This window comes from Battus philenor, unplaced genomic scaffold, assembly GCF_028537555.1.
Source record: "Battus philenor isolate CCGP_79_NKW_IND1 unplaced genomic scaffold, ilBatPhil1.0.hap1 SCAF_27, whole genome shotgun sequence".
In the NCBI taxonomy this organism is placed as follows: Eukaryota; Metazoa; Arthropoda; class Insecta; order Lepidoptera; family Papilionidae; genus Battus; species Battus philenor.
Window position 1 is genome coordinate 3,015,791 of NW_027181690.1, and position 26,572 is coordinate 3,042,362.

The 26,572-nt window shown below is 36.5% G+C and overlaps 3 protein-coding genes across 3 annotated transcripts; all 3 read right to left on the reverse strand.

Moving 5' to 3' along the window:
- Window positions 1-18: 18 nt before the first annotated feature.
- On the reverse strand, window positions 19-7,170 carry LOC137925665 (uncharacterized). Its single transcript, XM_068769138.1, has 5 exons — window positions 6,981-7,170; window positions 6,087-6,458; window positions 3,208-3,273; window positions 1,576-1,722; window positions 19-41 (listed from the first exon to the last, which is right to left on the reverse strand). Exons 1-5 carry the CDS (start codon window positions 7,168-7,170, stop codon window positions 19-21), a joined length of 798 nt encoding a protein of 265 aa, XP_068625239.1.
- A 3,558-nt stretch (window positions 7,171-10,728) lies between these two features.
- LOC137925666 (beta-1,3-galactosyltransferase 5-like) lies at window positions 10,729-17,900 on the reverse strand. Its single transcript, XM_068769139.1, has 7 exons — window positions 17,755-17,900; window positions 16,877-17,054; window positions 15,404-15,587; window positions 13,520-13,739; window positions 12,651-12,773; window positions 11,729-11,994; window positions 10,729-10,872 (listed from the first exon to the last, which is right to left on the reverse strand). Exons 1-7 carry the CDS (start codon window positions 17,816-17,818, stop codon window positions 10,729-10,731), a joined length of 1,179 nt encoding a protein of 392 aa, XP_068625240.1. The 5' UTR covers window positions 17,819-17,900.
- A 6,772-nt stretch (window positions 17,901-24,672) lies between these two features.
- On the reverse strand, window positions 24,673-26,034 carry LOC137925495 (splicing regulator SDE2). The gene has a single exon (XM_068768946.1). The coding sequence runs from the start codon at window positions 25,919-25,921 to the stop codon at window positions 25,193-25,195; it is 729 nt and encodes a 242-aa protein (XP_068625047.1). The 5' UTR covers window positions 25,922-26,034; the 3' UTR covers window positions 24,673-25,192.
- Window positions 26,035-26,572: the final 538 nt, after the last annotated feature.

A 26,572-nucleotide genomic window follows, 5' to 3' on the forward strand; every position in this document is an offset into this window, starting at 1 on the left:
TTAGATGTGCAATAGGTATCAGGGTATAGCTATCAAATAACCTGCAAACAACAATAAGAATTTTAATAAAATGGTGCACATGTGAAGAATATTGTGACAAACACTCGCAAATAGACTGTAAACTGTCTCTTTACCTAGTAAACGACTTCCTTCATCTTTATTCGACGGCGTGGCAGCGCTGTCCACACTTTTCAGTTCTGTAATGTTTAAATTGTACGCTATAGTGATAACGAAACCGTTCTAAGTAAGAAAACGACCAAAATTTAGCCACTTCCGCACATGACTGAGCTCACTCTGTGTTTGACACTAATCGGTGTAACATAACTCCTGAAGATGCCCCGTGGAGGGGTGAAAAACACGTGTTGAGTGATTTGACGGTGGCAGTTGTGAAGTTCGCATTGTTTGCCGCATGCGCATTATTCAGCGGGCTGGCTTTGTTGCACGACTACCACTGCATGTGCGGAAGTGGCTAAATATTGGTCCTTTTCTTACTTAGGATGAACTTCCGCAATTACCGCCTGATTCCATTAAATAACGAAACCGTTGTATAGCGTCGTGGGGAAGCGCCGCGGAGTGGGAGAAAAAAACAGAGCATGAGGGTTGACGGCGGAGTTTTTTTTATCTGTATTTTCGATCTGTATTCCACAGACATTAACGTCCGTGCCTTAGTTTTTACATTTACGTTTTTAATATTTCCGAAATAATTTTTTTGCTCACGTTTTTGAAAGTTTCAATGTTTAAAGCTCTTACACTATTTACTATCTTAAATCTTATACTATTTATAACTAAGTTGAAGTCAACTAATTAATAAGATTATGTTTTAAAAATCATTGGTGTCTTGTTTGTTTATTAACGACGCCCTTATAATGTCCGCTTTTAAGATAAGGTTCGTGCGGCCACTTTTTCATCCCTACTCCAGATTGCCATCCTCAGGTTGTGCGCCAGTATCTGTGCAACGGTTGCCGTATTCGTCACATCGATGAATCTTGCGATCGCATCTTGAGTCTCGTCCGTGTAATACACGCACGAGTTCGTGTGACGTGATATCGCTACCACCGCATGATGGACACTGTTATACAGCCTGAGGATGTCTGTTCTTCACCGAACAACGATTACTGCCTCGCACTTTAGCTCCTGAGCCTCGTGGATGGTGAGCATCCTTGGACCTGTCTTTATACCGTAGCCTTGGCTAACGAGAACCTGTTTATCGGCTCTGGTGTGAGTTAGGTACAGGGTATTTCTCTTTTCCAAGATATTTTTCCCAGAGTAAAGACGCCTACTCGGGGAATGCACTATCTCGACGACTTGGACGAATATGTGCCCTACACCGCCGGAAAGTTCACCCCTCACCTACCCATATCAGACATAATAAATAAATAAAATAAAATAAAAACTTTATACAATAACAGCTGTATTTACATTTTATCGTCAACTTTTTGTTTGTTACGATATTTTTAAGACCTATGTCTTAGGCCTATGCCTTCTCAATACTTTCCTCAAGGTAGGTCATTCTCCCATCTTTCCACCTGCCTGCACATATTCCTTTTTCCATTTTAGAGCCATACGCTTACTTACCATTAAACAACACTTCATACGCATTTGTGATGGTATCTTCATCAAACAGTTCATCGTCACCGTTACTGGGGCAGTCGTGCACGATCTTGCATGACCAAGTGCCATCTGCCGTGCATGTGCATCTACTGCATCCTGAACATACGTTAGCTGGGGACATGACATGAAGGTTATATTAATCTTTAATACAATCCTGACTTTACAGACAAAAAATTCAACAAGAACAAACATTGAAATATTATTTAAGTCTACCGATACTAATATTTCCTGTCGCAAACAGATTAATAATGGGACACAGAAAATAGTTCTTCTTTTCAGTCGATGGACGCCCGCTGCAAGATATAGGCCTCCCCTTAAAGATTGTCACGATGACTGGGTCCTGCGCTGCTGGTATCCAGGGACTTCCGCGACCTGAACTATGTAATAGGACCACCTAGTAGGACACGCCCACGCCCCGTCTACCAGCTCATGGTGGCCACTCGAGAACCTTTCGACACCAGAAAACACTTGGATGTTTATTATGATGAAATACGTTGAAAAAATTTTGATTCACTAAACGTTGATTAAAAAAGCGTTTATCTCTATTTTTTGGGAATATAACCCTTATAATAATAATAAAATATAATTAATATATTCACAGCACGAAAATATTATCATTTAGTCGTAAGTTCATTATTTATAATCCATGTTCGTTAATACTTGAGAACGACTGCAGATTTTCATTCATATTTTTAATTCAAATTTAACTTTAAGTGTACTATTTTCTTGTATTATTAATTACCATAAATAAATCACAAGGATTTCTCTCGTTCCTGTTTCATTAATTACACAAAATTATATCTAAGACAATCGCAGCCTAAGACGTCCACGTGCGCAAAGTGAACCGGCACATTAACTTACTCTAACATATGCTATAATTATGATATAGCTCTCTCTTAGTCTGAGCTTTATTGGCAAACTCGCAGATCATAGAGTTATGCTCAAAATTAGAAATGATGAGATCCGTAGACAAGCGAAACCAACTGACGTAGCTCAGCGGATTTGAAAGTCAAAGTGGCAGTAGACCATGGTTGCAAAGACTTATTAAGACTAGGGGCCACTCGGGCAAATCATGAACTAACGGCGGGCTGGCCGCCAGAAGTATAGGTAATTAAAGACAATAAAGAATTGATAATAATTAGAATTCAATATTTTTCCAATGTACGAGAGTATTATTTTTGCTATCGGCGGGCCACCAGTATTCGACGGGCGGGCCGCGGTCTGTGCATCCATGCAGTGGACATATAGCACAAAGAACAGAAGGCCACTGTGGCCTTGAGGTTCTGAAGTGGAACTCATGAACCGGCAAGAGCAGTAAAGAATGAGGAGAATAGACGGCTGTATTAAATTTACCAGAAGATAACGAATGCAAGCCGTTCAAAATCGGTTCTTTTAAAAATCTATGAGGGAGGCCGTAGAGCAGTGGATGTTTTACGATGATGATGATACCTAAGGCGCGGTACAGCGGTATCGGTAGCAATATTATTGTATCTAATACCTCATGCATATTACGTAAATAATGTTTGATGAGCAATAAACAGAAACATTTAAATGTATCCACACCTACTGGGTAGTTTAATTTTCAAATTGAATTACCTTCTGTGCAGTCTGTATACTCCGACATGAAAGGTACGCACTCCGTTTTCTCAATACTGTCGCCCACTGTAAAATTATAATTAACTGTAAATATAGTAATCACTTGTACGACATCAGAATGCCTGAAGAACCCAATTTGAAAGAAACCAGAAGAAAAACTCATTTTAACCTTGACGTAGTTATGTCAAAAGCTAAACCAATGAATGTACATGAACGTTTTTTTAATTATAATAAACAATTAAAAAATTACGAGAGATGAATACTAAATTTATTTGCGGAAATTAAAAATATTGGGAGAAGTAAAAAATTTTGAGCGTTTTTCGCTAGATGGCTCTAGTGAGCCATATTCTATACTACTTAATGACGCCTTAAGGCTTAAAAGATAATAGATTGCTTAGCTATGCGTTTGACTCGTCAAATAAAAAATCACTGCGTTTTTCAAATAAGCTGTCAAAATTAAAATATAAAAAAAATAACGAGTAAAGAAAAGTTTTATGCATCTAACGATAGATGGCTCTAGTGTGCCATGATTAATAATTTACAATATTTTCGTAATAGACAAAACGTAGTCACATCTAAAGATCTATAAAGTAAAACTAATATATTATTTAAACAATATTTACGAGAATTATGACGAGACTGAGGAAATTATTTGCAATTATTTATGCACTTAAAATAACTACAAATAAATTTCGCATGTACATATTTTGTAAATTATTTGCACAAATAATATAGAAATCTCCACCAAACGGAGCCACATGGCTTCACTAATGGGGTTTGGAAATTTAATACAGACGCTAGCGAGTCAAATATAAATAGAAGAGCATTATGCAAAACATTTTATCTAACTATCTCTCTCTCTTATTTGCGGCATTTTCCTAAAATCAGAACCTTTTGAATAATATTAATACTGCTGGGTTCCCATGTTCATATAGATCAGTTTTTTTAAGGGGATTTAACAGTTTTGTTCGGGAATATTAAGTTTCTCCGCTTCCATTAATCTCCTGTTACAGGCGAGGATAATTTTTCGTAAATCTTACGAAAAATCTCGAAAAAACTGTAGGGGTCGTTAGTCGGCTTGGAGAGTTGTAAAAACCCTATGACCTTCGTAGTCTTCCACTGTTTGAAAGCCACAAGTTTGACTCGTAGTTATAGGCCAAAGATTTTATTAACTAAGTATTATTTTATAAATTGCTATTTTTTTAGTAAAAAGTTATTTTTGTTGCCCGATCAATTTAATAAAATTGCACACTTTATTATTTAACAATTCCTTTCGTTACACTGAAAAATTTATGTTATGCAACAGCCATTTTGCGTAAGTTCAGGTGCACGGTTGAACAGTAGAATGGCACAGCGCGCGACCGATTTTCTTTTTAACTATAACTCTCGAAACTGTCTAAAATCGTATAGGCCAAAGATTTAATAAAAACCATCGATCAAAACTGAGTGATACGTATATTTACGCTTATATCGAAAAAACGTTGCCAAATTTCTAAGTAAAATTTTATTTGATATCAATTCAACTAAAAATGTCTTCGGAGTAAAAGATCGCATCTTTCTCCCAAAACCGAATAGATATAATTTAGTCAATACAATAATTCAGGCGACGCACCTGACGTAGATATTTTTTTAATTTAATAGTAGCTTGCGGATTTCGGATCAACGAGCGTCGAGTCCGAAGAAGCTCTACAAGCCAGAACGGCTAACATTCAGCATCAATCGAATAAAGCCATGGTAAGGTACCCACCGGTCTAAATATAAATCTACAGGAAAGACCTAAGTTAATAATGGCTGAAATTATGACGACGAAGATGATAAACTAAATTTCTTAACTTTGTCGTCAAAAAGAAAAAAACGCACAGAACTTTTTACTTAACCTAATATCTCAAGTAAACTTACCTGTAGCTTGAATCTTACCGCAAGTAATAGAAGTAGCTGATGACATCGTTTCATTCGCCAAGAATTTTATTTCAGATCTTTACAAACTTGACCAAATATTTACTATCTATCAAACATATTTATAGGCAAGTTTGTTACGTTTGATTTTAATCAGTAAAAATAAATACTTAATCTATTGTTAGAACAGAAAGAAGTTAGTTTTTAAAGAAACTGAAATATATGTTATATATAAATTTCACGTAACTGTATGTATTGCTTTTGTGTCGGTGCAGTTGAGAGAATCGTGTAAATCATTAAAAAATAAATAAAAACCGTGCATTAAAAACAGTGCAATTTGGTGCAAATTTACGACTTAAAATATATTGATTTAAATTAAATCACTTCATTCATTCAAATAATTATATTCGTGAGTTTAATATAAAAGTATACAAAAATTCACATTATATTTTGACTTTATACATTGTCACATTCGTCCACTTTCACAATTATAAATTTATTCGCTATTTTATCATCCAATTTTATGTTTTGCTTTATATTAGGAGGTTAATCTTCGTCGTGACTTTGAAATTATTTATCATTGTTCACTACAAAATCGACGTAGTCTCCGAGAGGGCTTCCTGCCAAGATGTTTTCTTTCGGCACCTTCCGTCGAAGAAGCCGGAGTTTATTTCTCACGCCTTCGTGCAAATTTCTTCGATGTCCGTTCGGGTGCCCACAGCACAGCGTGTCGCCTCCTGCAACGACCAATCTCTTTTTTACAAATCCAAAAACACACGGACATATTTCGACTACCAGTTTGTTTGTTTTTCAAATATTTAAATCGTTTATTTTGATTTAGATTGGTAGCAGAAGCCGACACGGCGTGCGGAAATTTGATTATTAAGATAAAACATCTTTAATGTTATTAATATAGATACTGTGCAAAATCACAAATAAACGCAGTGTAAAACCATTCATGCATGTATATCCTAAACCAATACCGTGTTCGAGCAATTCCTGCAAACCATCGTCCATCGTTCTCCTAATTCTGAACGACAATTGCCTGAAGTAAGCAGGCCGATCTTCCTTGAATAAGTATCTATACCGATCTCTGGCATAATTGGGTCTTCTGATGATCCGGTAGTATTCGCAGAACCAGGGGTTCCGACGGATGCATCCAGGGGGACTCCCCGACGTGGGACAAACGCAGAAGTAGCACACGTCCCGCGATGCGTACTCTAACTGGGATATGACTCTCATTTGCTTGGCCAGTGTTGTTTCGTTTGCTTTTTCGTTGTTAGTATAGTATGACACGCCACGATAGCAGTAGTCACTCGAAGAGTAAGGAATCTCGTCTTTATGCCAGAGGTAATCTGCGATTTAAATATAAACACTTACAACTTGGATACCAATATGGTGTCTATTTTATAAGCTATTCTGTTTCGCGCAGATTTAAATTAAGAAGGAATGTAAATGCCACAATTGAACCTATATATGTTTTGGCTCAATTGCTAACTTGCGAGTCCCAGCGGAAAAGCACACTTCAGGTAAAGAGAAAATAATCATCTTCTTGACTAACTACGTACAAGTAACGCTTAAAGTGCAATACTACACATGAGACATTGAGAAACGTCGCCATAACGAACAACAGAGGCTGTGGGAACCCTTCTAGATATTATTCAATAGTCATACGTGTTACTTCCAACAAGTCTTTATAACCTCTTTCTACTAAGACACTCTACTTCTAATTGTACAATTTATAAAATAAACCATATTTGTTACAAATTAAGCTCTAATCATTGCTTTTGTCCAAATAGAAGGTAAAACTTTAAAAGATCTAACACGAATGAGGAAATTATACGATTCTATCAACTGCCCCGACCTGATTGACAAACCTCTTCTTATCCTGAAAGACAGCGACCTCTCATGTTCGAATGGAAGATTCTTTTTGAACTTTTCAGTAATGGATCCCATCCTGATACACTCGTTAACGTTCCTCGCTGGCCTCCTGCTACAATATTCATCTTTTCCTTCCACTGAACACACACATATCTTGCAAGTCTCATCTTTCGGTTGAAACTTCATGTGGGTCCTTCTCGCGTCTGTAGCATCGTCATCTTCCTCTTCGTTTTCGTTCACCTGTTTCTTATCGGCGAGTGACTCCACTTTTATGACCGTACGTCCAGGCATACACTCCAGCCCCAGAGCGGATAAACTCTCTTTCTCTTTCGGTGTTACCCTATTGTATAAGAAATCTACGGGAATGATACTCCTATGTAGTCTATCATATTGTACAACAACGGTTTATTTAAAAAATATTGTCAATAAACACTGTCGTTTTTTGGGACATCCCAAGTTTTTCTTGATGTTATTATATATATATATATATATATATATATATATATATATATATATATCTATACATACTTTGGATTATATATAAAGATTACTCGTTCATGAGTGAAATGCGTAAAGAACCCAATTCAAAAGAAATTTTAACCAAATCGACTTCCTTTATAATGGCATCATTCAACTTAAAATACATGACCAACCCTAGTGGCTCCAAACGGGTTTTAATTTGAAAAGATTTTCAGTCGGAATCTTTTTATGTTAACTTTCTCAAACACGTCTTTACTACTTTATTACTTCGTAGAGCCTTCGTTAAACCTTCGTGATTTTGTTATTTTTTCCCTCTTACTTAACCCCCTCTGAACTTACACTCTGACCTTGTTAAGGTTTTTCGGGTAGCGTTTGTTTGGACTACCTATACAGGGTAATTGGTTATAGATATAATCACTTCAAAGGGATGAATGTATTGTTCATTTGTCCGCAAAATGCTTTAAATTCAAGCCTTTACCTCTATTTCAAATCATCTATATAAAATGATGTTACTTAAATAAGTTACAATAATTTATTTTATCTATTAGAATGCGATAAGCTTATAAATTCTGGCAGTACAAATTATGAATGGCCAGATAATAACAATAATTCATTTTAATATTTAGCAATCTGAATTTTGAATTATTACTTATTTAATTATTATATAATTCTTACTTATTTATCATTACGTTATTTTTTTCCTAAATTTTAAATAGCTATACATTCACACTTTTAAATATTTTACACCCATAACCAATCCTCCTGCATGTTTATACATATTCCAGAAGATGATGGTGAACAGTCAGAAGAGCTGGTCTTTCATGATCACAATTGCTCCTAGAGCATGTAAGAAGGAGATATTTATAATAACTTACCCGCTTCAGCCGGTTTCTGCACCAACACCAACAAAGCGATCAAAAGTATCACCAACTTCGCGTCCATTGTGCAAATCTATCTTTATTCGTTATATCTTTGCAACCACGAACAGAGATTTATATGACTTCTCAAATCATACGAATCTATACTCATTGTTGCAGAACGATGGGCCGGATTTGGGTAGAAATAATATATAAATTACGCGTATTATTCTTTTCTATTAAATATTAATAATAGTAATCATCATCATCATCATCAATTTAGTCTTATGTCCACTGCTGGGTTGTCTCTCTTATGGACTTCCAAAAATAACGGTAGGAAGCTGCTCCAACTAGAGAGCATACGTCCAACGCTGGGCTCACTACACTAAAAAATAGTAACGCCCAGAGGCAATCAATTCTACAAGCCATGAAGCCTGACCACTACCTCTACACCATGCCAATTTCTTGTATAAAACAGCTTACATATGTTAATAATAGGTTGTCAAATATCTCCCTTCCGCCTTTTTGTCTTTTGAATTTCGCGGCTATGTACAAAGCGCTACAGAGCTCGTATCTGGCAATACTATACATAATTTGAAAGGTCTTGACATAACCTACAAATCGACGCTATGCATGATTAGTTTGGATATTGCGTTCAACAGTTATAGACGTGTAAACATGGAGTTCACTAACGCCGAAATTCGCGCTATTTTAAAGTTTTCCTTCGTTAAAGGCAAATCCGCTAGAGAAACGTTCCGTGAGATTAATGGTGTTTTGGGGGATGGTACTCTATCACTTCGAACCGCGGAGGAATGGTTTCGACGATTCAGAGCCGGCGAAAACGACACCATGGATAAGCCAGCCGGCGGAAGACCTGGGACGACAAATACCGATCAAATCATGGACTACATCGAGTTAGACCGGCATGTGGCATCTCGTGACATCGCCCAGGAGATGGGAGTTAGTTATCAAACCATTTTAAACCATCTGCAAAAGGCTGGATACAAAAAAAGCTTGATGTTTGGGTGCCGCATGATTTGACGCAAAAAAACCTTCTGGACCGATTCAACGCCTGCGATATGCTGCTGAAACGGAACGAACTCGACCCATTCTTGAAGCGGATGGTGACTGGCGACGAAAAATGGATCACATACGACAATATCAAGTGAAAACGGTCATGGTCGAAGGCCGGTGAATCGTCCCAAACAGTGGCCAAGCTGGGATTGACGGCCAGGAAGGTTTTGCTGTGTGTTTGGTGGGATTGGTAGGGAATCATCCACTATGAGCTGCTCCCCATGGCCAGACGCTTAATTCTACCATCTACTGCGAACAACTGGACCGCTTGAAGCAGGCGATCGACCAGAAGCGTCCAGAATTGGCCAACAGGAAGGGTGTAGTGTTCCACCAGGACAACGCCAGACCACACACTTCGTTGATGACTCGTCAGAAGCTACGGGAGCTCGGATGGGAGGTTTTATCACATCCACCATATAGCCCGGACATAGCGCCAAGTGATTACCACCTGTTCCTGTCCATGGCGAACGCCCTTGGTGGTGTAAAGTTGAACTCAAAAGAGGTTTGTGAAAAGTGGCTGTCCGAGTTCTTCGCAAATAAGGAGGGGGGCTTCTACGAGGGAGGTATTATGAAGTTGCCGTCTAGATGGAAACAGATTATCGAACAAAACGGCGCATATTTGAACTAAATCCGATCACTGTAACACTTTTTATAAAGCATTGAATAAAGAGCAAAAAAGCGGAAGGGAGATATTTGACAACCTATTATGTTTTTCTCAATAATTATTGTAGTAATGTTATGAGAAACAAATTATTTTTGAGATAGAATAGATTGAAGATAAATATTATTCAATTATAATGAATGAAACTTGTGATTTTAAATACTAATAATCGATTTGAATTTAGAACGGTATTTTTAAATCTTGTGAATAGGTTAAAACCGAAGGCACAGAAAGAGAGAAAAGACGCTTAAAGAAAATCCGGATCTCGCTGTGATGCCTTTAGGCGATTTTTAGAAACTGTGTTGCACTAAAAGGCATTTTCTATCGCTATAATTACTTTAGTAATGTCTGAATTAAATACGTCACCCTATTTTGAAAAAAATATTTTAGGGAATATTTGTACGACATTTTTTAAACTATAGAGTTTATAATTATTCTATTTTACTTGGGTAAGTTACCATGGAACTATTAAAAATTAATACGTAATGAAAAAAGTTCAAGTAAGTAGTCAAGAATAAAAAAATATTTACGTGAATTCTGACTCCGTCCCTGCGCTAATGTTAATCTCACAATGTTAGTTGTTTTCCAATAAGACGAGCATGCCATAAACGTTATCGTATGAACACACCTGCGCGAAGGCATCTGGCACTATGTGACAGAATGTATATTGTGTCACATTGAAGGCTGCTTCGGTCTTAAGGATATTAAGTAGGGACCATGGTCCAGAAAGCACAACGCCAGACTTCCACTTACAGTGTGGTCGAAATTAGCTGAGGTCTTCAGAGGACACTGGATGCAGGCCGCTTCCAACTGATGCTGTTGGAAATCTATGCGGGAGGCCCATGTCCAGCTGTAAAGGTCTTACGGCTAAAATGTTGATTAAATGGACTTCTGGCACTTAAAAAAGAACTCCCGAACTTAAAGAAATTTTTTATTTTCTAGTCGACATTTTTACGGCTCCTCCGTTATATGGGGCAACGAAAAGCTTTTACTTCTTTATTTCTCCAGGCTCCACTTCACCGTTTTCTATCAAAACATTTCGGTGTACTATTATGGTTCCATGGCTTATGGCCTGCTTCAGAATAGAATTTTATTTCCTTCATATTCGTGTTCTGGACCCCAGCACTCCATACGCAAAAATCATAGTCATAACACCCGTTGTAGTAAGCAAAATTAAAACAATCTATTAACATAAATCGTTTCAACACATAGACGCCCACTACAAGGCTGCCCCCCCTCCTCCCCCCTATAGATATCTATGGGATTATATATCATAATCGCCACGCTTGGTACGAGCTGGCGATCACTTTGTGGTATTATGGTACGCTGAGGACGCTGTTGCCTATCCTCTAGATACGAGTTTGTGAGGAGAGGCAATCCTGTACAATTAATGTCCAAAGTGCAAATTATAAGTTTCTGTCACGGGAATTGAAACCGCAACCTCCGATCGCAAGTCTCAGTTCTCTACCACTGGACTACCACTGCCATACATAATAGGAATAATATTATAAAATCTATTTTAATATCATGATATGAAAAGCCTTAAATTATCGGTCTCTTAAAGACCATAGTCTGTCCAAGCGAACACATAGCCAGTTTAATGTCAAAAAATAAAACCAAATTTTCAGTATAAAAACATATCTTTATTAAAAAAGTTATAACCGTAACAGACTGTCTTCTTTCTCTTGTGATCGGTTGCGATAAGCCTGAGCTTTGGCCAGACCTTGGAGATCTCCAGCGGCGTCAGGCTGTGGACAGCAGCCAAGTGCCAGTAGAGACAGGCGAGTGGGATCCATGGCCGCTTGGGGCTGAGCCTTCTGTCGTGAGTCAAGGTCAGGTTCAAGCTCTTCCTGGCCACCAGATAGGTGATGTAGACATCTTCCACGTTCACAAGAGGTACCATGTAAGAAGTATGCAAGATTTTTTTCAGGTAGGCACCTGAAAGACGTTCGGTTTCCTTTATTTTGCACAGTTCGTGAATAATGTATCTTAGGCGCAAAACTGATGGAATTAAAAAATAAATAGTATTTAAATCATAGTAAAAATCTCAATAAAAAAATTCTTATTCCTCGTAGTCGCGGCACAAATTGATACGACTTAACTATTCAACATTCATCTATTATATAAGTTCCCTAATATTATGTTAAAGGTTTATATTGTAAAAGAATTTTAGATAACTGCGCAGATCTTCAAAAAAACGAGAGAAAATGTAATAAATATCAAAGATTTGCGCATAAAACAGTTCGCTTTAAACTTCGCGCGTTTGACAGCTAACCTAAAGTTCGCGAATTTGACAGTTCGATTTGAACATTGTACGTTTGATATTTTTATTTGACTTCGTGCGTTTGACAGTTGGATGGGAACTTCGTGCGTTTGGCAGTTTCTTCAACATCTCTTACTTGACTGCTCGCTTTCTTCACTCGTTTGACAGTTCACACGCTGCTAATTTGTATTGTCTTCTACCATGTATATCGATCAAAAAATCAATTAATTTTCATTTCATATTTATTCCGAAATAATCTTTTATTAATTTATTATTATATAAGAATGCGACTGGTAAATAACTTTGATACGCCTCTTGTACTATGACTTACCGTTGATTAAATACCCAGTACCGGACAGATACTGGGGCACCACATCGTCCCGACACAACCAACGTGGCACGAAGTACTTGTTGTATTCGTCTCTGTGCAGTTTGGTGTTGTTTATACTGTATCCTGTGATAACAGCGCAATAAATTCATTACCAATTCATTCATACAGGATTAAAGTTGATCGGTGGTTTAAACGTGGCCCTACTGTGAGGAATTCTCAGTACCTATCCATTTTAATCTTGTCTATGTTCAACAAATTACAATAATTCGGCTAATTTTTGAGAATTTAAACTTTTTTAAACAATATACGATTATGAATATTCTTAAAGATACAATGTAATTGTTAGGCCTACGATCGTGATATTTATTGTCTCTAACCAGCTAAATAATATATCTATATCATGTCATCGCAGTAAATTATCGCTAAATAAAATTTGAAAAAACATTCACATGAACATTTTTTAACAAAGTTCAAAAACATTAATTTCGACTGTCTGTAAAATAAAACAAAATCACCGAAAATATTTTTCTCAAATCTATCTTAAAAACTACTAAGGCTCGTATTAAATATTCCTCGTATTTTTAATTTAGCTGGCAATATTACATTTTAAAATTTTCGTGTGAAGGAGCAGCGACATTTCAACTTTTTAATTACGCCAATTGCCTACTTCAAAAGCGATTTAATCATTTTACTTTCAAAGAGATACAATAAATTATAAATTACTCTTCTGTCCTAACATAGACACCGGATTGGTTAATTGCGCCCAACTTCTGCGCCCCCTTTTCGCCTCCCTATACCATTTTCAGATATAGGCTGTCAATGTTTTCATTTGTTTATTAATCTCCCTTTTATATATAAAAGAAACTTACCAAGCAATTGCGCGTTAGGGTGTTCACGCAAGACCTTTTGCAGTGTCCACGGATTTACCAAAACATCATCATCTGTTTTGAAAAGAAACTTCACTTGCGGACACTTCTGGACCGCCCACTGCAGCATGAGGGCTGTCTTCAGTGTCAGATTCTCGTAGTGATCGTGGAAGTCGAACACGAGCAAGTCTTTAAACTGCTTCGACTCCATGTAGTTACCGCTCTGAAATAGAAGTCAAATTATGTGAACCCGTACCGCGCAGGTTCCAAAGGCTTCATGAATTGGAATTCGTGCAAGCGTAAAAACTCTAAAATGACATCGCAGTGTCCTTTGATATTACCGCAGATATTCTCGACAAATTGACCACACTAAACATATTCAATTCATTCATTTATTTAGAAAACCACACCAGACGCAGATGAATTAAAATGGTACAATTTAAAGTATTTGCAATATTTAGGATGTAACAGAAAATATGTATAACCATATACATTACAAAACAGAGCAACTTTATTTAGCAAATATTTCAATGACTATTTTTGGAACTAGCATGGCAGTCTACCAAAGACGTATATTCTGCATTTTATATGAGAAAGTTTAGACCTGTATTTATACAGACACACGGTATGGTGAATATCTGAACAATCCGTGTGATACTGATAGATACATCAGATTAATAACGTCACTGTTAACAACGCTATTTACTAACTTATAAAATAGCATTAAGTCAGCTATTTTTAGTCTATAAGCTAATGTGTTTATGCGAAAAATGTTAAATGCGCTATATAGTTATTTTGACGAGTTATGAGTTTCGAATGAAATACGCCTCGTAAGACTTTTTTGATTCAATCTGTAGGTGTTATATTCCATTAAATATAGATAATTAAAGCAACTACAATGTAAATAATATAATTTGTGTAAATATTTCTTCTTTATGCAACTTTTCGAATGGACGATTGACTTGAAACTTTTTATCGGGATTATACGTACAAGCCCTTTGGGTAAAAAACTTTATATCCTCACTAAAACTTTCTACGAAGTCCATTTAGTGTGTTTCCTATATTTTGCGCCCCTATACACTTAAATGTATTTTTGTACGCTGGGTAAAAAAAATCACAAAAATTTGCCAAAGAACTTCACGAGTGGTTTTAAAAAATAGTAATAACAACACAATTAAAAATATATATCTTTAGGTAGTGGATAGTAACCGCATAAAAAATCAAGGAAAATAACTCAAAAGCTTACGAAAAAACTAGTAATTTCTAAAACGTAACATAACATAACTTTTTCTAGTGGCTTACGTCACTACTACTAACACTTACTCATTTAGAATTGACTTTTTAGTAACCATATAGTCTGTAATCGAATTCTGAGACGACTGTGGTTTCATTAGACCCTTGTATATCTTACTAGCCTAGATATATAATATCTTACCTACCACTTTTTGAGCTTGATAACTCCACCGAAAATTGTTAAAATTTTAATAGCAACTGGTATAAAATCTGACCAGGTCTTCTCAACAGGTCAGCATTCCGAGCCGTAGTACGTATAATGTTAAAATAATCGACAATTCAAAAGCGCTTGTTTACTTGAATAAAGATATTTTAAATTTGAATTTGAAATTATCGTACATAAAAAACCAGCACAAAAAGGATTACACAAAAAGAGGAAAAATTTAAATATATGTCCATCGTTTACAGACGAGAATTTTGATAAATATACAAGGCATTCTTCTGCTTATTTTACTTTCTCTTACAAAATGTAGAAATGTACACCTGACAATTTTTTTTACCCGTGTTTTCACAAGGGAAATATTTTCATCTAAACAATCTTCTACAATAGAACTCCTTTAGCTAAAATTAATAAAAAGTATCTCCAACGATTACCAAAATTGAATCACTTGACGTTCTCTGCAAGCCCATGACGAAGAGTGTTGGCTGGTACTTTGCCCAGGTACTCCTGATCGTGTCCCGGTATTTGTAGTGCCCAGGAGCGCTGGAGACCAGGATAAGCACTGAGATACTGGATAGGGTATCGCAGGGCGTGGTGGTTGGCTCGATCAAGATGTCACTATAAGCATAACAGTATTCACAATACGCAAAATTTAACTGCGATATTTATTACAGCGTATCTCTACCGTCGATCATCGCACTACGGTGAACTACGGTGAAAGGAGTCTACAATTTTAGCAAATTTTAGCGTAGAGCGTATAGTAAAACTGTGTTATACCAAATAGAATATTAAAACGAATTAACAGTCTACAGGTTTTCAACAATATTATTCGCATTACGAAGAAAACAAACAACAAAAGGTCAAAAAAATAAACAAAAGGTCAAAAGATAAGAATCATAGAAATATTCTTAGATAAAGTAAGTTAAGATTTGTTTATACATTACTTTTTCTGCCATTAAAAGATCTTAATCTTTTTATGGCAGAAAAAGTAATTTATTTGTAATGTGTTTTTAATGATTGAAATTAGAATCAAATTAAGATCCTCTATAGTTGTTTAGCTTATAAACCACTGCAAGGTATAGATCTCTCCCGGAGATATCTAAATCGGGATATACCATAATCGAGACGGGTATGCGTTTATAGTGTAGTATTATAGTACTCAGAGGACGCTTCTGAACATCCTCTGAAAACTTGTTTGTTAGCAGAGTCAATCCTATATGTACAAAGTTTAAACTATATATTACTGCATCCCGGGACTCGAACTTGCGACCCATCGCAAGTCTTAATACTCTGCCGCTCGGCTACCACTGCTCGCCTATAGTGCCATCCTTCAACTTAAAACACGTGGTTACGACCACTAAGGCGGTCAAGGCGCCATGAACTGCATTGTCACGCAACAAACTTGGTCGGCACTTTTTTCTTTGTGATCACTTTCATGAATATTATTAGTAACAAAATTAGCTTTAAGGCCACGGATCTGGACTTTATTCGTACGAATTAATGTAATTCCTTACCCGAAAAATTCCAGACTCTCTAGTGTAAAAATCAAGAACAATGTCATTATCATCATTTCAAACATGCGGTTTCTGTTGTTGCTGATTCCTGTTGTGGTGTAAAAATGTGTGGTGATCCTATTGCTTTCCAATAGGAATGCCCTGCTTCCGATCCCGATTCCGCAGAGACCTCCTACGCTGTGGCTAATCCACGTGAATGTTACGTAACATCACGTATAATATCTTCTTATGACACATGTGATCTTAGCAGAACTGTCGTAATCATGAAGGAGTTAAGCAACCTTTTTCACAGCCCCCTGCAATTTTTCCGTCTCGCACGCATAGATTCAGGGGCATTCCGAGAGCACCCTCTGTATCTTTACACATTTACTCTACCCTGGACATATAACTAACATGTTACTCAAATAATGCCGAAGACTCCTAGTGTGCAGGAAGTGGCGAAAGTCGCGGTCGGGCGGTGCGGGCGGCAGTAGACTCCGCCCCACCACACTGGCCAGCCACCAACAACCAGGCAGGGCCGCGAGAATGGCCAACATCACCAGAACCAAAAGCACCACATTTTTCCGACGAACTGCAAATCAGATAAATATGTAATATTTGGTATTGTTTAGAACCAGATCCTTGGTTCTTCCTCTCAACGTAAGCAGTAGAGAAGTGAAGATGCGACATATGACCCCGTAAATCACTCTCTACTTCAAACTCTAACTAGTCCTATATGACCTATGATCCGTACCGACATACAGCGAGACCCAGAATTAAATATCATTTTTCTTCTCTTACTATCACCACCAGCAGTAAAGGAGTGGAGAAGTGACTCTAATAATCACTCTCTACTCAAAACTCTCGCTACAAAGTATATAATGTAAGTACATAATTAACCGATATACGTCGAGCCAATTTTTTTTCTCTTACCATCACCACAAGCAGAAGAGTGAAGACGAACCCCGTACATCATTCTCTACTTAAAATTCAGTTGTATGTATACTACATATAATCCGTAACAAAGTACAGAACCTGGAATTGTTATAAAGAGCTTCCTCCTCAACAGAAACAAACAAAGAAGAGATGATAATGCTTTGCATTTTACACTTAAGTACTAAAGCCCATCAGTATATATATTCATGCCCCTTAGACCAGCTCAAAAAGCAAAGTAACTTATAGCTTTCTTTACAATGAAAAGATAGATGGATAGACGGATCAGGTAGGGGTATATTCAACATTCCTTTGAGTTACGTCGTTAATTCTATGTACATTTAATATAAAAAACTCACCCATTCTAATTGCGAGTATTTTTGTCGCCCAGCACACGACCCACTGACTGGGCAACATCCACATCGGTCGACTTTCTTCCTTTTAGTTTAAGTTACAACACATTTTCACTTTCAACTTGTCTCTCATTTCGCGTACTCGCGTAACATGAAATAGTTTTCACACAATGTTAATGTAAAACTAATGACATTATTTATCCCGAAATAATCACAGTTGTCAAAATACTTTCGCTTATCCGTCAATCCATGGGTCTACGCATGCGCAAAATGTAAGGACGTGCGGCGTATGATTTGTAGAGAGTTGTCAAAACCACGTCTCACGCCGAAAAATATTGTGAAATATAATAATGGCGAACGGCGTCAAATGAGATATGTGTTATTGTTTGTGAATTCGTATTAAATCTTAAGTGCTGTGATGGAATATGGAATTAAATACAATCTTATATCAATTTTGAATCGATGTTTAATATTTACAAATGAGTCGTGAAAGTTTTATTTAAAAATTATTTCATTCGCATGACAAATGATTTATTACGACGTTGGTGTATCTGAAGTTGTAGGCGGATGACTTTTATTTAATGGAATCAGGCGTTGCCTTGTGGAAATCCATCCTAAGTAAGAAAAGGACCAATATTTAGCCACTTCCGCACATGCAGTAGTAGTCGTGCAACAAAGTGCACCGCCAACCCGCTGATAAATGCGTATGCGGCAAACAATGCAAATCACACAACCGCCACCGCCAAATTACTCAACACGTGTTTCACCCCTCCACGGGGCATCTTCAGGAGTTATGTTACACCGATTAGTGAGAGACTCTGTGTTTGGCACCATATCAACGGGCTGGAAGTGGCTAAATATTGGTCCTTTTCTTACTTAGGATGACTTTTAAAATAAACTATATCTATCTTTTATGCGAGCGTTTTATTTTTGTGCTCCAGCTCGTTAGGTGATATCTCTAACATTGCCTACCTAACCTGTTAAACTCCACCCACAACTTCTGTGACAGTTGACAGATGTCAAAATTATAAGATTTTTTAATCTGTGTGTAAATTGTGCATTAAGAACTGTAATTGTTTATAGTTACCCTATCATGAATTTAACCGTCGTCATCATCATTTCTGCCGTGGGACCATAGCTGGACGTAAGCCTACAACATATATTTCCAATTGAACCGGTACGAAGTTGCCGACATCCAAGATTTTCTGACGACCTTAACAAGTACGTCTGTCCACCTTGTAAGTAGACATCCTATGTTGCGCTTGCCTTTCTGAGGTCTCCACTTCCAAAACCTTAAGACTAGCGGCCACATGTTTAGCGCGTTATTTGATCGACCTACTGTCACTTCCAGTTTCCAATCCGTTGGGTTATATTCGCTTTCGTTTATCTACGAATCCTACAATTCATGTTTCGATTCCGTAAAATAATCCCGAACATAGTCTTCTCCATGTCTCTCTGTGAGCTTGTCAGAATAAGGGACCACGTTTCGATCCCGTAAGTCATCACTGGTAACACATTGGTTGATGATTTTGGTCTTTAGGCACTGGGAGATACTGGACGAGATATTTCATTATTTCCCGTACGCGGCAGCTGTGTTTGATTTGACGATGGATCTCTAGGAATTTTTACTTAACTACTTAACTGTTTAGCTTAAGTATAATAATAAATAGCTCAAAGCTGTAGCCTGGGTGTGGCATTGAGGTGGCTATGACATGAGTGTTTGACGTATTCATGTTCATTTTAAACTCCACCCGTTGCGAAACTCGATTGAGGTCTCCAACCATATTTGTCACTTCGCTAATTTAAACATTGTCATGTACACTACATTTGGAACATTAAAATATGATAACATTAGAGGATCATTTTATCTTCTGTTGTTACTTAACTTTAGTATCTATACATATAGATATCTACCAATTCTCTTTACTTCTTTGTTCTTGACGAGATTAACCTCTTTCTCTCTCCACTCTAAAATACTCCTTTACGTGTTTATTCAGATAGTTTCAAATTTTTATTTCAACATAACTGAAGCTACTGTTTCACAGAAAACAAGCTATCGATGTAAAGAAAGGAAACAAATTTCAGGTCGTTATTTAAACTCGTCGGTTGAATATTATACAGAGCGGTTCTAAAATGCTGCAAGTAATCTTTAATCGGAATGGTTACCTTAAGAATTGCGAAATTGCAGCAATTTTTAAGAAAATCTTTAAAGAGTATTTTTTAATCAGTTAGTAAATTAAAAATGCTATGGTGCCTGTAGAATTTGCCTCGAATAATAGGACCACAAGTTGTAGTCTTTTATGTTATTATTATTGTACTTATTTTTTAAAGTGTAATAAAAAATTCTATTTTGTATTTACATTGAAGAATGTATCTAAAATTGACAGAAATAATTAATTAATAGTCGAAATGTTATCTTAAGCGACTAGATGTAGTGCGAAAATGACCTTCTTTCTGTGAAAATGATCTATGGTCATTGCAAGACAACCCCCTCCCCCTAAAAATCGCCACTATCCAGCGATTTCCTACTACGTTTAATTTATCGTCGGTCTACTAGATTTACCTATCCACGCTGCGTCTACCCACTCGTGGACGTCACTCCTTTTAGTCCCAATGGCCGTCAGTTGTAAGAGCGACGTACTCCGTCCACTACCACCACAGATAAGCAGTTCTTTGAGCTACTTCGTTGACCTCGGTTATTCTGCGCATATTCCTGATTCTGCTCCGATCTCGCAGCGTCAGGCTTAGCTTTCACGTTTGAGATCCATAAGTCATCACTAGCAACACACACTGGATTAAGACCTTCGTCTTCAAACATTGCGGTTTGTATGCATGGAAGCTATAAAAATAATATTTACAAATTTATAACCAAAATTTAGTAACTGGTTAATGTTTTTAAATTTAAGTTAAATTATAGTTTCAATTAAATTAAAAGTAAGATGTGTGCGCCATTTTAGTACTAATCGTTTACCGTTATGGTTGAAAAAAGTTGTTGTCATAACAGTAGTTTCATATTTAACTTTTGGTGAAGTCCCACGGAATTGGTGCATCGGTTAAGTGTCATCTAAACAAGGCAAACAATTTTTTTAGTTCCCTCGTCAATATTTATGAAACACTGGTCACCGTCGTAGTTCGAGACGAGACCATGAGTCAGTAAACGCACAGAGGTGGTTAAGCTTTCACCTAGTAGACCGATCACTCAATGGAGATCGCGGGAAGTCACTGGATTCTGGCAGCGCTAGACTGGTCATCGAGGTAACCTTTGAGGCAAAAAAAAGCCTTTGAGACAGACCTTCGCCTTGCATTAGACGTATATCAGCTGATATGGTGATGAAAAACACTTGCAGCAATAAAATATTCTTTACGATTGAAATGTCATTTTCATCGTCTGTCATATATTTAAAAAAGGAATAAAAATAAAAAACAAAAGGCAGTCTTTGGTTTTATTTTATAAAAGCGCCATCTACACGTCTAGGCATACACTAAAACAAATGTTACATCTACGCTTAAATACTAGAGTAGATGCTCTATTGTCTACTGGTCGTCGGACGGCTGTTTGACCCAAAAGCCCCATGGCGCGTAACCGTCGTGTTTGGTTGGACCGCGGTAGACCTTAATCTGAACACGGGCGACATCATCTGCAATGAAATAACGAAATAAAATTTAGTGCATGCAAAAAATACCCTTATCTCTTTTACTGTTAAACTGGCATTTGCATAACAAGAAACCTTGTTACACAGTTTATATAGACAGAGTAGTCTAAGATACATATAAGGTCAATTTGGGTACATATTCATATTCTCCTTTAGTGCCACAAGAGCCCAACTTGACAAAAACTAGAATCCGTTTGAATTCTCTAAGAATGACATCCTTCGACAAGCTATGAGTCAAAGTATATAAGTAATGCTCACTGGAACATTTCATCGGTAAAACACGTACTAGATATATGTACTATGCAAGGTGTCAATGTCAAGATACTGTCTGTTTTCAGTCCCGATGAGAACTATTCTCATGAATTCCCTTAGAAATCGAATGAGGAATGGGTAGATCTCTACAGTAAAACAAGTAACCAACATAGCCCAGCGGACTGCCAAGTTAAGATAGCAATGGGCAGACCACATAGCCGCTGATGGCCCTAAGGTTCTGGAGTGAAAACGGAAAACAAGCAAGCATGAACAGCACTCGGCTGAAATGCTGATAATGATTGCGCCGAATTGTCCTCGCAAATACCTCACCTTTACGATCGCCAATCGAATGCCCATCGTCGTGGTCCTCGTCATCGAATTCTCGCGGCCTGGCAACAACCAACGCCATCAGCGCAAGAACAATAATAAGTTTGAAGAAGTTTCTCTGAAATTAAAAATATAACTTATATACTCTTTTTCTTATTGTAAACCAATGAAATATAAGGAATAAACTGAAATGTTAAGTAATATGAAAAAAAATCCGAACATTCTACATAGAAAGATTGCTGTTGCTTCCGTTCACTTCTCCCAGCGTTAACGTTTTTTGTAGTGGTAGTCGTGGTAGGCGATAGGAACTAACCAAAACGAGGACTGGCCTTCTGGCGCACCTCGCATCGGAATGCTAAACTGGTATTATCAACACACACACTATTTCACCGGATTGGGAAGCCGCCCAGCATTCTAATGTATCGATAAGTACCGAGACTTCCCTAGGAGCCCTCGAGGTCCGCTACCTTTAAATTAGTCTGATGCTGGACGCTCCCTGCGCCCTGCCGTTTAGGACAAACATCGCCACCCATCCGCCGCGCGACTTTGGGAACCCTTCATGAACTTATTTTCGCAGCTAGCTATATAACTGTCAGTACAAGCATTCCGTAATACCGTTCCGTATGGAACAATCACACAGTTTACTACACACGACAGTATTTAATTTTATTTAAAATAGAGAACATCTCTGCTCCTAATGTCTATATCGAAAAAACAAGAATACTTGGACAAACAGTTGTCCAATATAAAACACCGTTATTTGGAATCCATTAAAAAACTAGGGTATACATTTGACGTGGCTGTTTTAAATGCTTCGACAAAAACAAATTCATTATAAAAGAGAATGTAAATCTAAAATAAACGAGCGAGCCGGAACATCAGTTTTTTTTTTCAATTCCCGCGCAACTGATTGGCGCAGACTAAAAAAGAAAACTATTATTTTGTTGATTTGTTTTGATTGTCTATGGTTTCAGAATGAAAGTAAATAATATGCATAGACGAAATATTAATAACTTGTAGTCATCATAGTGCTCTGACAGTTTGGTATGTAAATGATGGATAAAAAAGCGATGAAAGATTTGCAGCTGCCACTTGAACCTTCATATGTCATGGGCCGCTAGCTAACACGTGACTTGCGACTGTATGTACCAATAGGAAAAAAACTGCAGGTTGAATTTTTAAAATAATTTGACTATGGGGTCTATAGCTTATAGTTCATATTAAAAAAGGAGTTTCTTACTTAAAATTATTTGGATATAACTAATCTGAAATATTATTTTTTGGTTGACAAAATTGGTTTTAAAGACTACTTAGATAAGGTTATTGTTTATAGACTTAAATTCTTTAAATGAGTGAATGTTTTGCTGTCAATTAATAAAGAGTGTACCCTATCCAAAAATAAATGGTTTCAGAAATAATAAATAATGTAATCATAATATAGTAACAAAAGCATTTATAAAATTTAGATTACTGGATATTAAAATAATTATTGTTCTTTATTTGTCCCTGCAGACTGTACTACTAGAAGTTACTGGCCTGGCAAATTCCAATAGAAAAATCAATAAATCTTATATTACAGAGTGATCACTTTTAAAAGGATGATTGGAAATAGATGTCGAAGCTGTGAAGTTTTTAGCTGACAAAATGAACTATACATTTACACCTTTGAAGCTTATTCCACCTATAACTAAACACTATACATTCATATACTATACATGTATATAGCGGGAGTGGCCAAACTGCAGCTTGCAAGCCTCATGTGGTTTTCGCACTTTTATATTTGGCTCCTATTGATTGTTGAAATATTTCAATATTTAAATTTATATAACCTGTGTCAGCTCCTGGGAAATCAAAACAAATTACTAATGTGAATAATTATTATTATTCCACCATAAAATCAACAAAATCCAAACACCGATCATATTAAACTGGCCAGCACCTTAAGTATTCTTAGGAGTGCTGTCATATACATGTACCATTATATATCTAACTTCAATAAACATATTTTGCAATTTAGTCAGACAATTTCAATAAATATAATTTTTCCAATAATAATATTCAGTTGCATGTTTTAAAGTCATATTAAATAGGAGCTCACAAAAACTTTCAAATTTCAAACAGTGGCTCAAACTATTAAGGAGCTTGGCCATCTCCAGCATATAAAACAAATAATCTTTATTAATTAATATTATATCTTATGTACCATATCAAATGCTTGATACCGCATAAAATTTTTATGGCTATAAGCCAAAGAACCAATATGATTAAGGATGTTAACACATTCCATGCCACAGCAATTTTTGAAGATTTTCCATTCAGGCCGCTTGGGTCATATACATTTTCAATACTGCAAAGCTATAATTAGCAGGAAAAAGTTATTGATTTTAATATGCATTACATATGCACATGTGACATAAAGTTATCTATATTTGACCCTGCAATTCATTTTTAAGAATCCTTTTGTTTTTAAAATGAGAACTGCAAATGACCTGAACGGAAAGTACAGCGTGGGTTGTATATGCCCCCCATATACATGGGCGTGATAAAGTTGATAAATAAAAATCTTTCTAGTGGTAAAATCTTTCAGTTTGCTAATTTGTGCATGACTGACATCTCAAAAGCAGGACTAAATATGTAATGATAATTTAAACCATTATTATACCATTTAAAACAATAAAAAACATTCTCACCTTAACTAAATTTATTCCAAATAATTTAAGAACTAATACATTTCTACATATTGTATACAATCTTACATATTTTGAATAATAATGGATAGACATAATAGGTAATTCAAAAATAATTTTAAAATATCTTAAGTTTGAACATAAATAGGCTCTACACCCAAACACGGATATCTTGGATAATTTATAAATGAATACTTGAATTTTTTAATGAAGGTGGGCAGGTTTCCACGAGAATCCAGCTTTTTTTAGCCCCTTACTATCTGTGTTTATCCTCAAGATGGAAGCAAGATATTTACCTTTATTCTTTAGATATAATGGGCACTAAATAATTAACAGTAGTCATGTGTAGTAGTAATCTAATAGTAATCGGGAAGTCCAATTCTATGCAAACCAGTCATAGTTGAAGGCCACTTTAAGCCTTCGCCCCCTGAATATGTCACATTCAAGTCATCATATGGGTCAAAATGACCTTTAAATAGTAATCATGAAATAAGTAATATGTCAAAGTAAACTAGGTCTTCATTCCTAAACTTTACTACTTGCTTCCGAAGCTCTGTCTGACTCATTGCCACTGTCTGTTGAAACAGTCTGATCTGGACTCATTTTAGTCTCTTCCTCTTCATCTTCACTCAGTGATGAGCAGTCAGACAATTCGGCGTCGATCCATAACTTAGCTTTTTTCTTTCCTTTCGCTTTACTGTCTTCAGCTTTCCGTTTAGTTCCGCAGTCTTTGGATGTACCAGCTGCCTCCCAGCCAGCGTCAATCGCTGCGCTGACCCGTTCAGGGAGTTCTTGGCGTACTTTTTCGTAATCAGCATTTAGGTTTACTTCGATTTTTGGTTCGGCCATCAACCTTTCAATCTTCTTTTGTTTTCTCTCCGCGGCCTCCCGTTCTCGATCCTCCTGCCCTTCCAGCCACTTCCTTAGTCGCTTTTCCTCGTTTATATCACGTAATCGACGACCAGATAGGTCTCTGCAGGCTTCGCGATTAGTAGTCTTCTCGATTTGCGCGCCAATCGCTCGTAACATGGATCCGAAACCACCCTTTCCGCCAACAAGCCTAGTATGCACTCGGACTACATTATGTTCTTTAACCAAACATATTTCGTTTGACACAGATTTCCCATTGACGGTCACGTACAAGTCCTCTTCAGGTAAACCGAACTTTTGTGAAATTTTACTACGCACATCTGACGGATTTAAACATTCAGATTCCAGTACTAAATGATTATTAAAGTATATTTGGTACGACATTGTGAATATGGCAAATTTAGTAATATCTCTGCGATATGTAAACGATTTATAATAAATTTTAGGAAAATCACACGATTTCTTACTGTTATAAACTGATGAAATATTAACACGCCATATTTCTTAGTATCAAAAAATTAAGACGTCAAAACAAAAATTACACAGATTATAAAAAAGAAAAACTGTTAAAAAGGTTAAATTTTCCAAAAAAAATTACACCGAGTTAAATTTCAAATTTTGTACTCAGTCCTAACAGGAAGAGTTTTCAACGAGATGAGTTTAACTAAAATTTTGAATTTGTAAAAAAATAATTGTTTATATTAATACACACTCCTTTTAATTTACAATATATAGTAAAAAAGCAAGATTTACAATGTGCATATACACGTAAGAATATTCAAGATAAATAACTTTAAAAGAAACTTACTGTGAACATTGTGAAGTGAAAACCAGAGAAATTTATTCTATATTTCGGGATTAAATTCGTAAAACAACTAAACATTACGTCCACAAGCTGCGATTTAAATAACCTATACTAATTTATTTTCTTTCTTGTTCATTTTATTGTAAGCAATACTAAAGTAACTAATTTCACGCTTAAGTTAACGCTAAAAATAATAAAAGTAGAAAAGTGAAAGTAGAAATCTGTTGTAC

Bases quoted from the DNA above. Each gene is read 5' to 3' on its own strand.
- LOC137925665 (XM_068769138.1), bottom strand. From the start codon at position 7,170: ATGAAGTTTCAACCGAAAGATGAGACTTGCAAGATATGTGTGTGTTCA. The intron at 3,274-6,086 runs GTATTGGTTTAG...ATAATTTTACAG, and splicing joins GCAGGAATTGCTCGAACACG to TGGGCGACAGTATTGAGAAA. The intron at 1,723-3,207 runs GTAATTCAATTT...TCATGTCCCCAG, and splicing joins GTATACAGACTGCACAGAAG to CTAACGTATGTTCAGGATGC.
- LOC137925666 (XM_068769139.1), bottom strand. From the start codon at position 17,818: ATGTGGATGTTGCCCAGTCAGTGGGTCGTGTGCTGGGCGACAAAAATA. The intron at 12,774-13,519 runs GTAAGTTTCTTT...CTGTTATCACAG, and splicing joins CCCTAACGCGCAATTGCTTG to GATACAGTATAAACAACACC. The intron at 11,995-12,650 runs GTAAGTCATAGT...AACGTCTTTCAG, and splicing joins TACTGGGTATTTAATCAACG to GTGCCTACCTGAAAAAAATC.
- LOC137925495 (XM_068768946.1), bottom strand. From the start codon at position 25,921: ATGTCGTACCAAATATACTTTAATAATCATTTAGTACTGGAATCTGAA.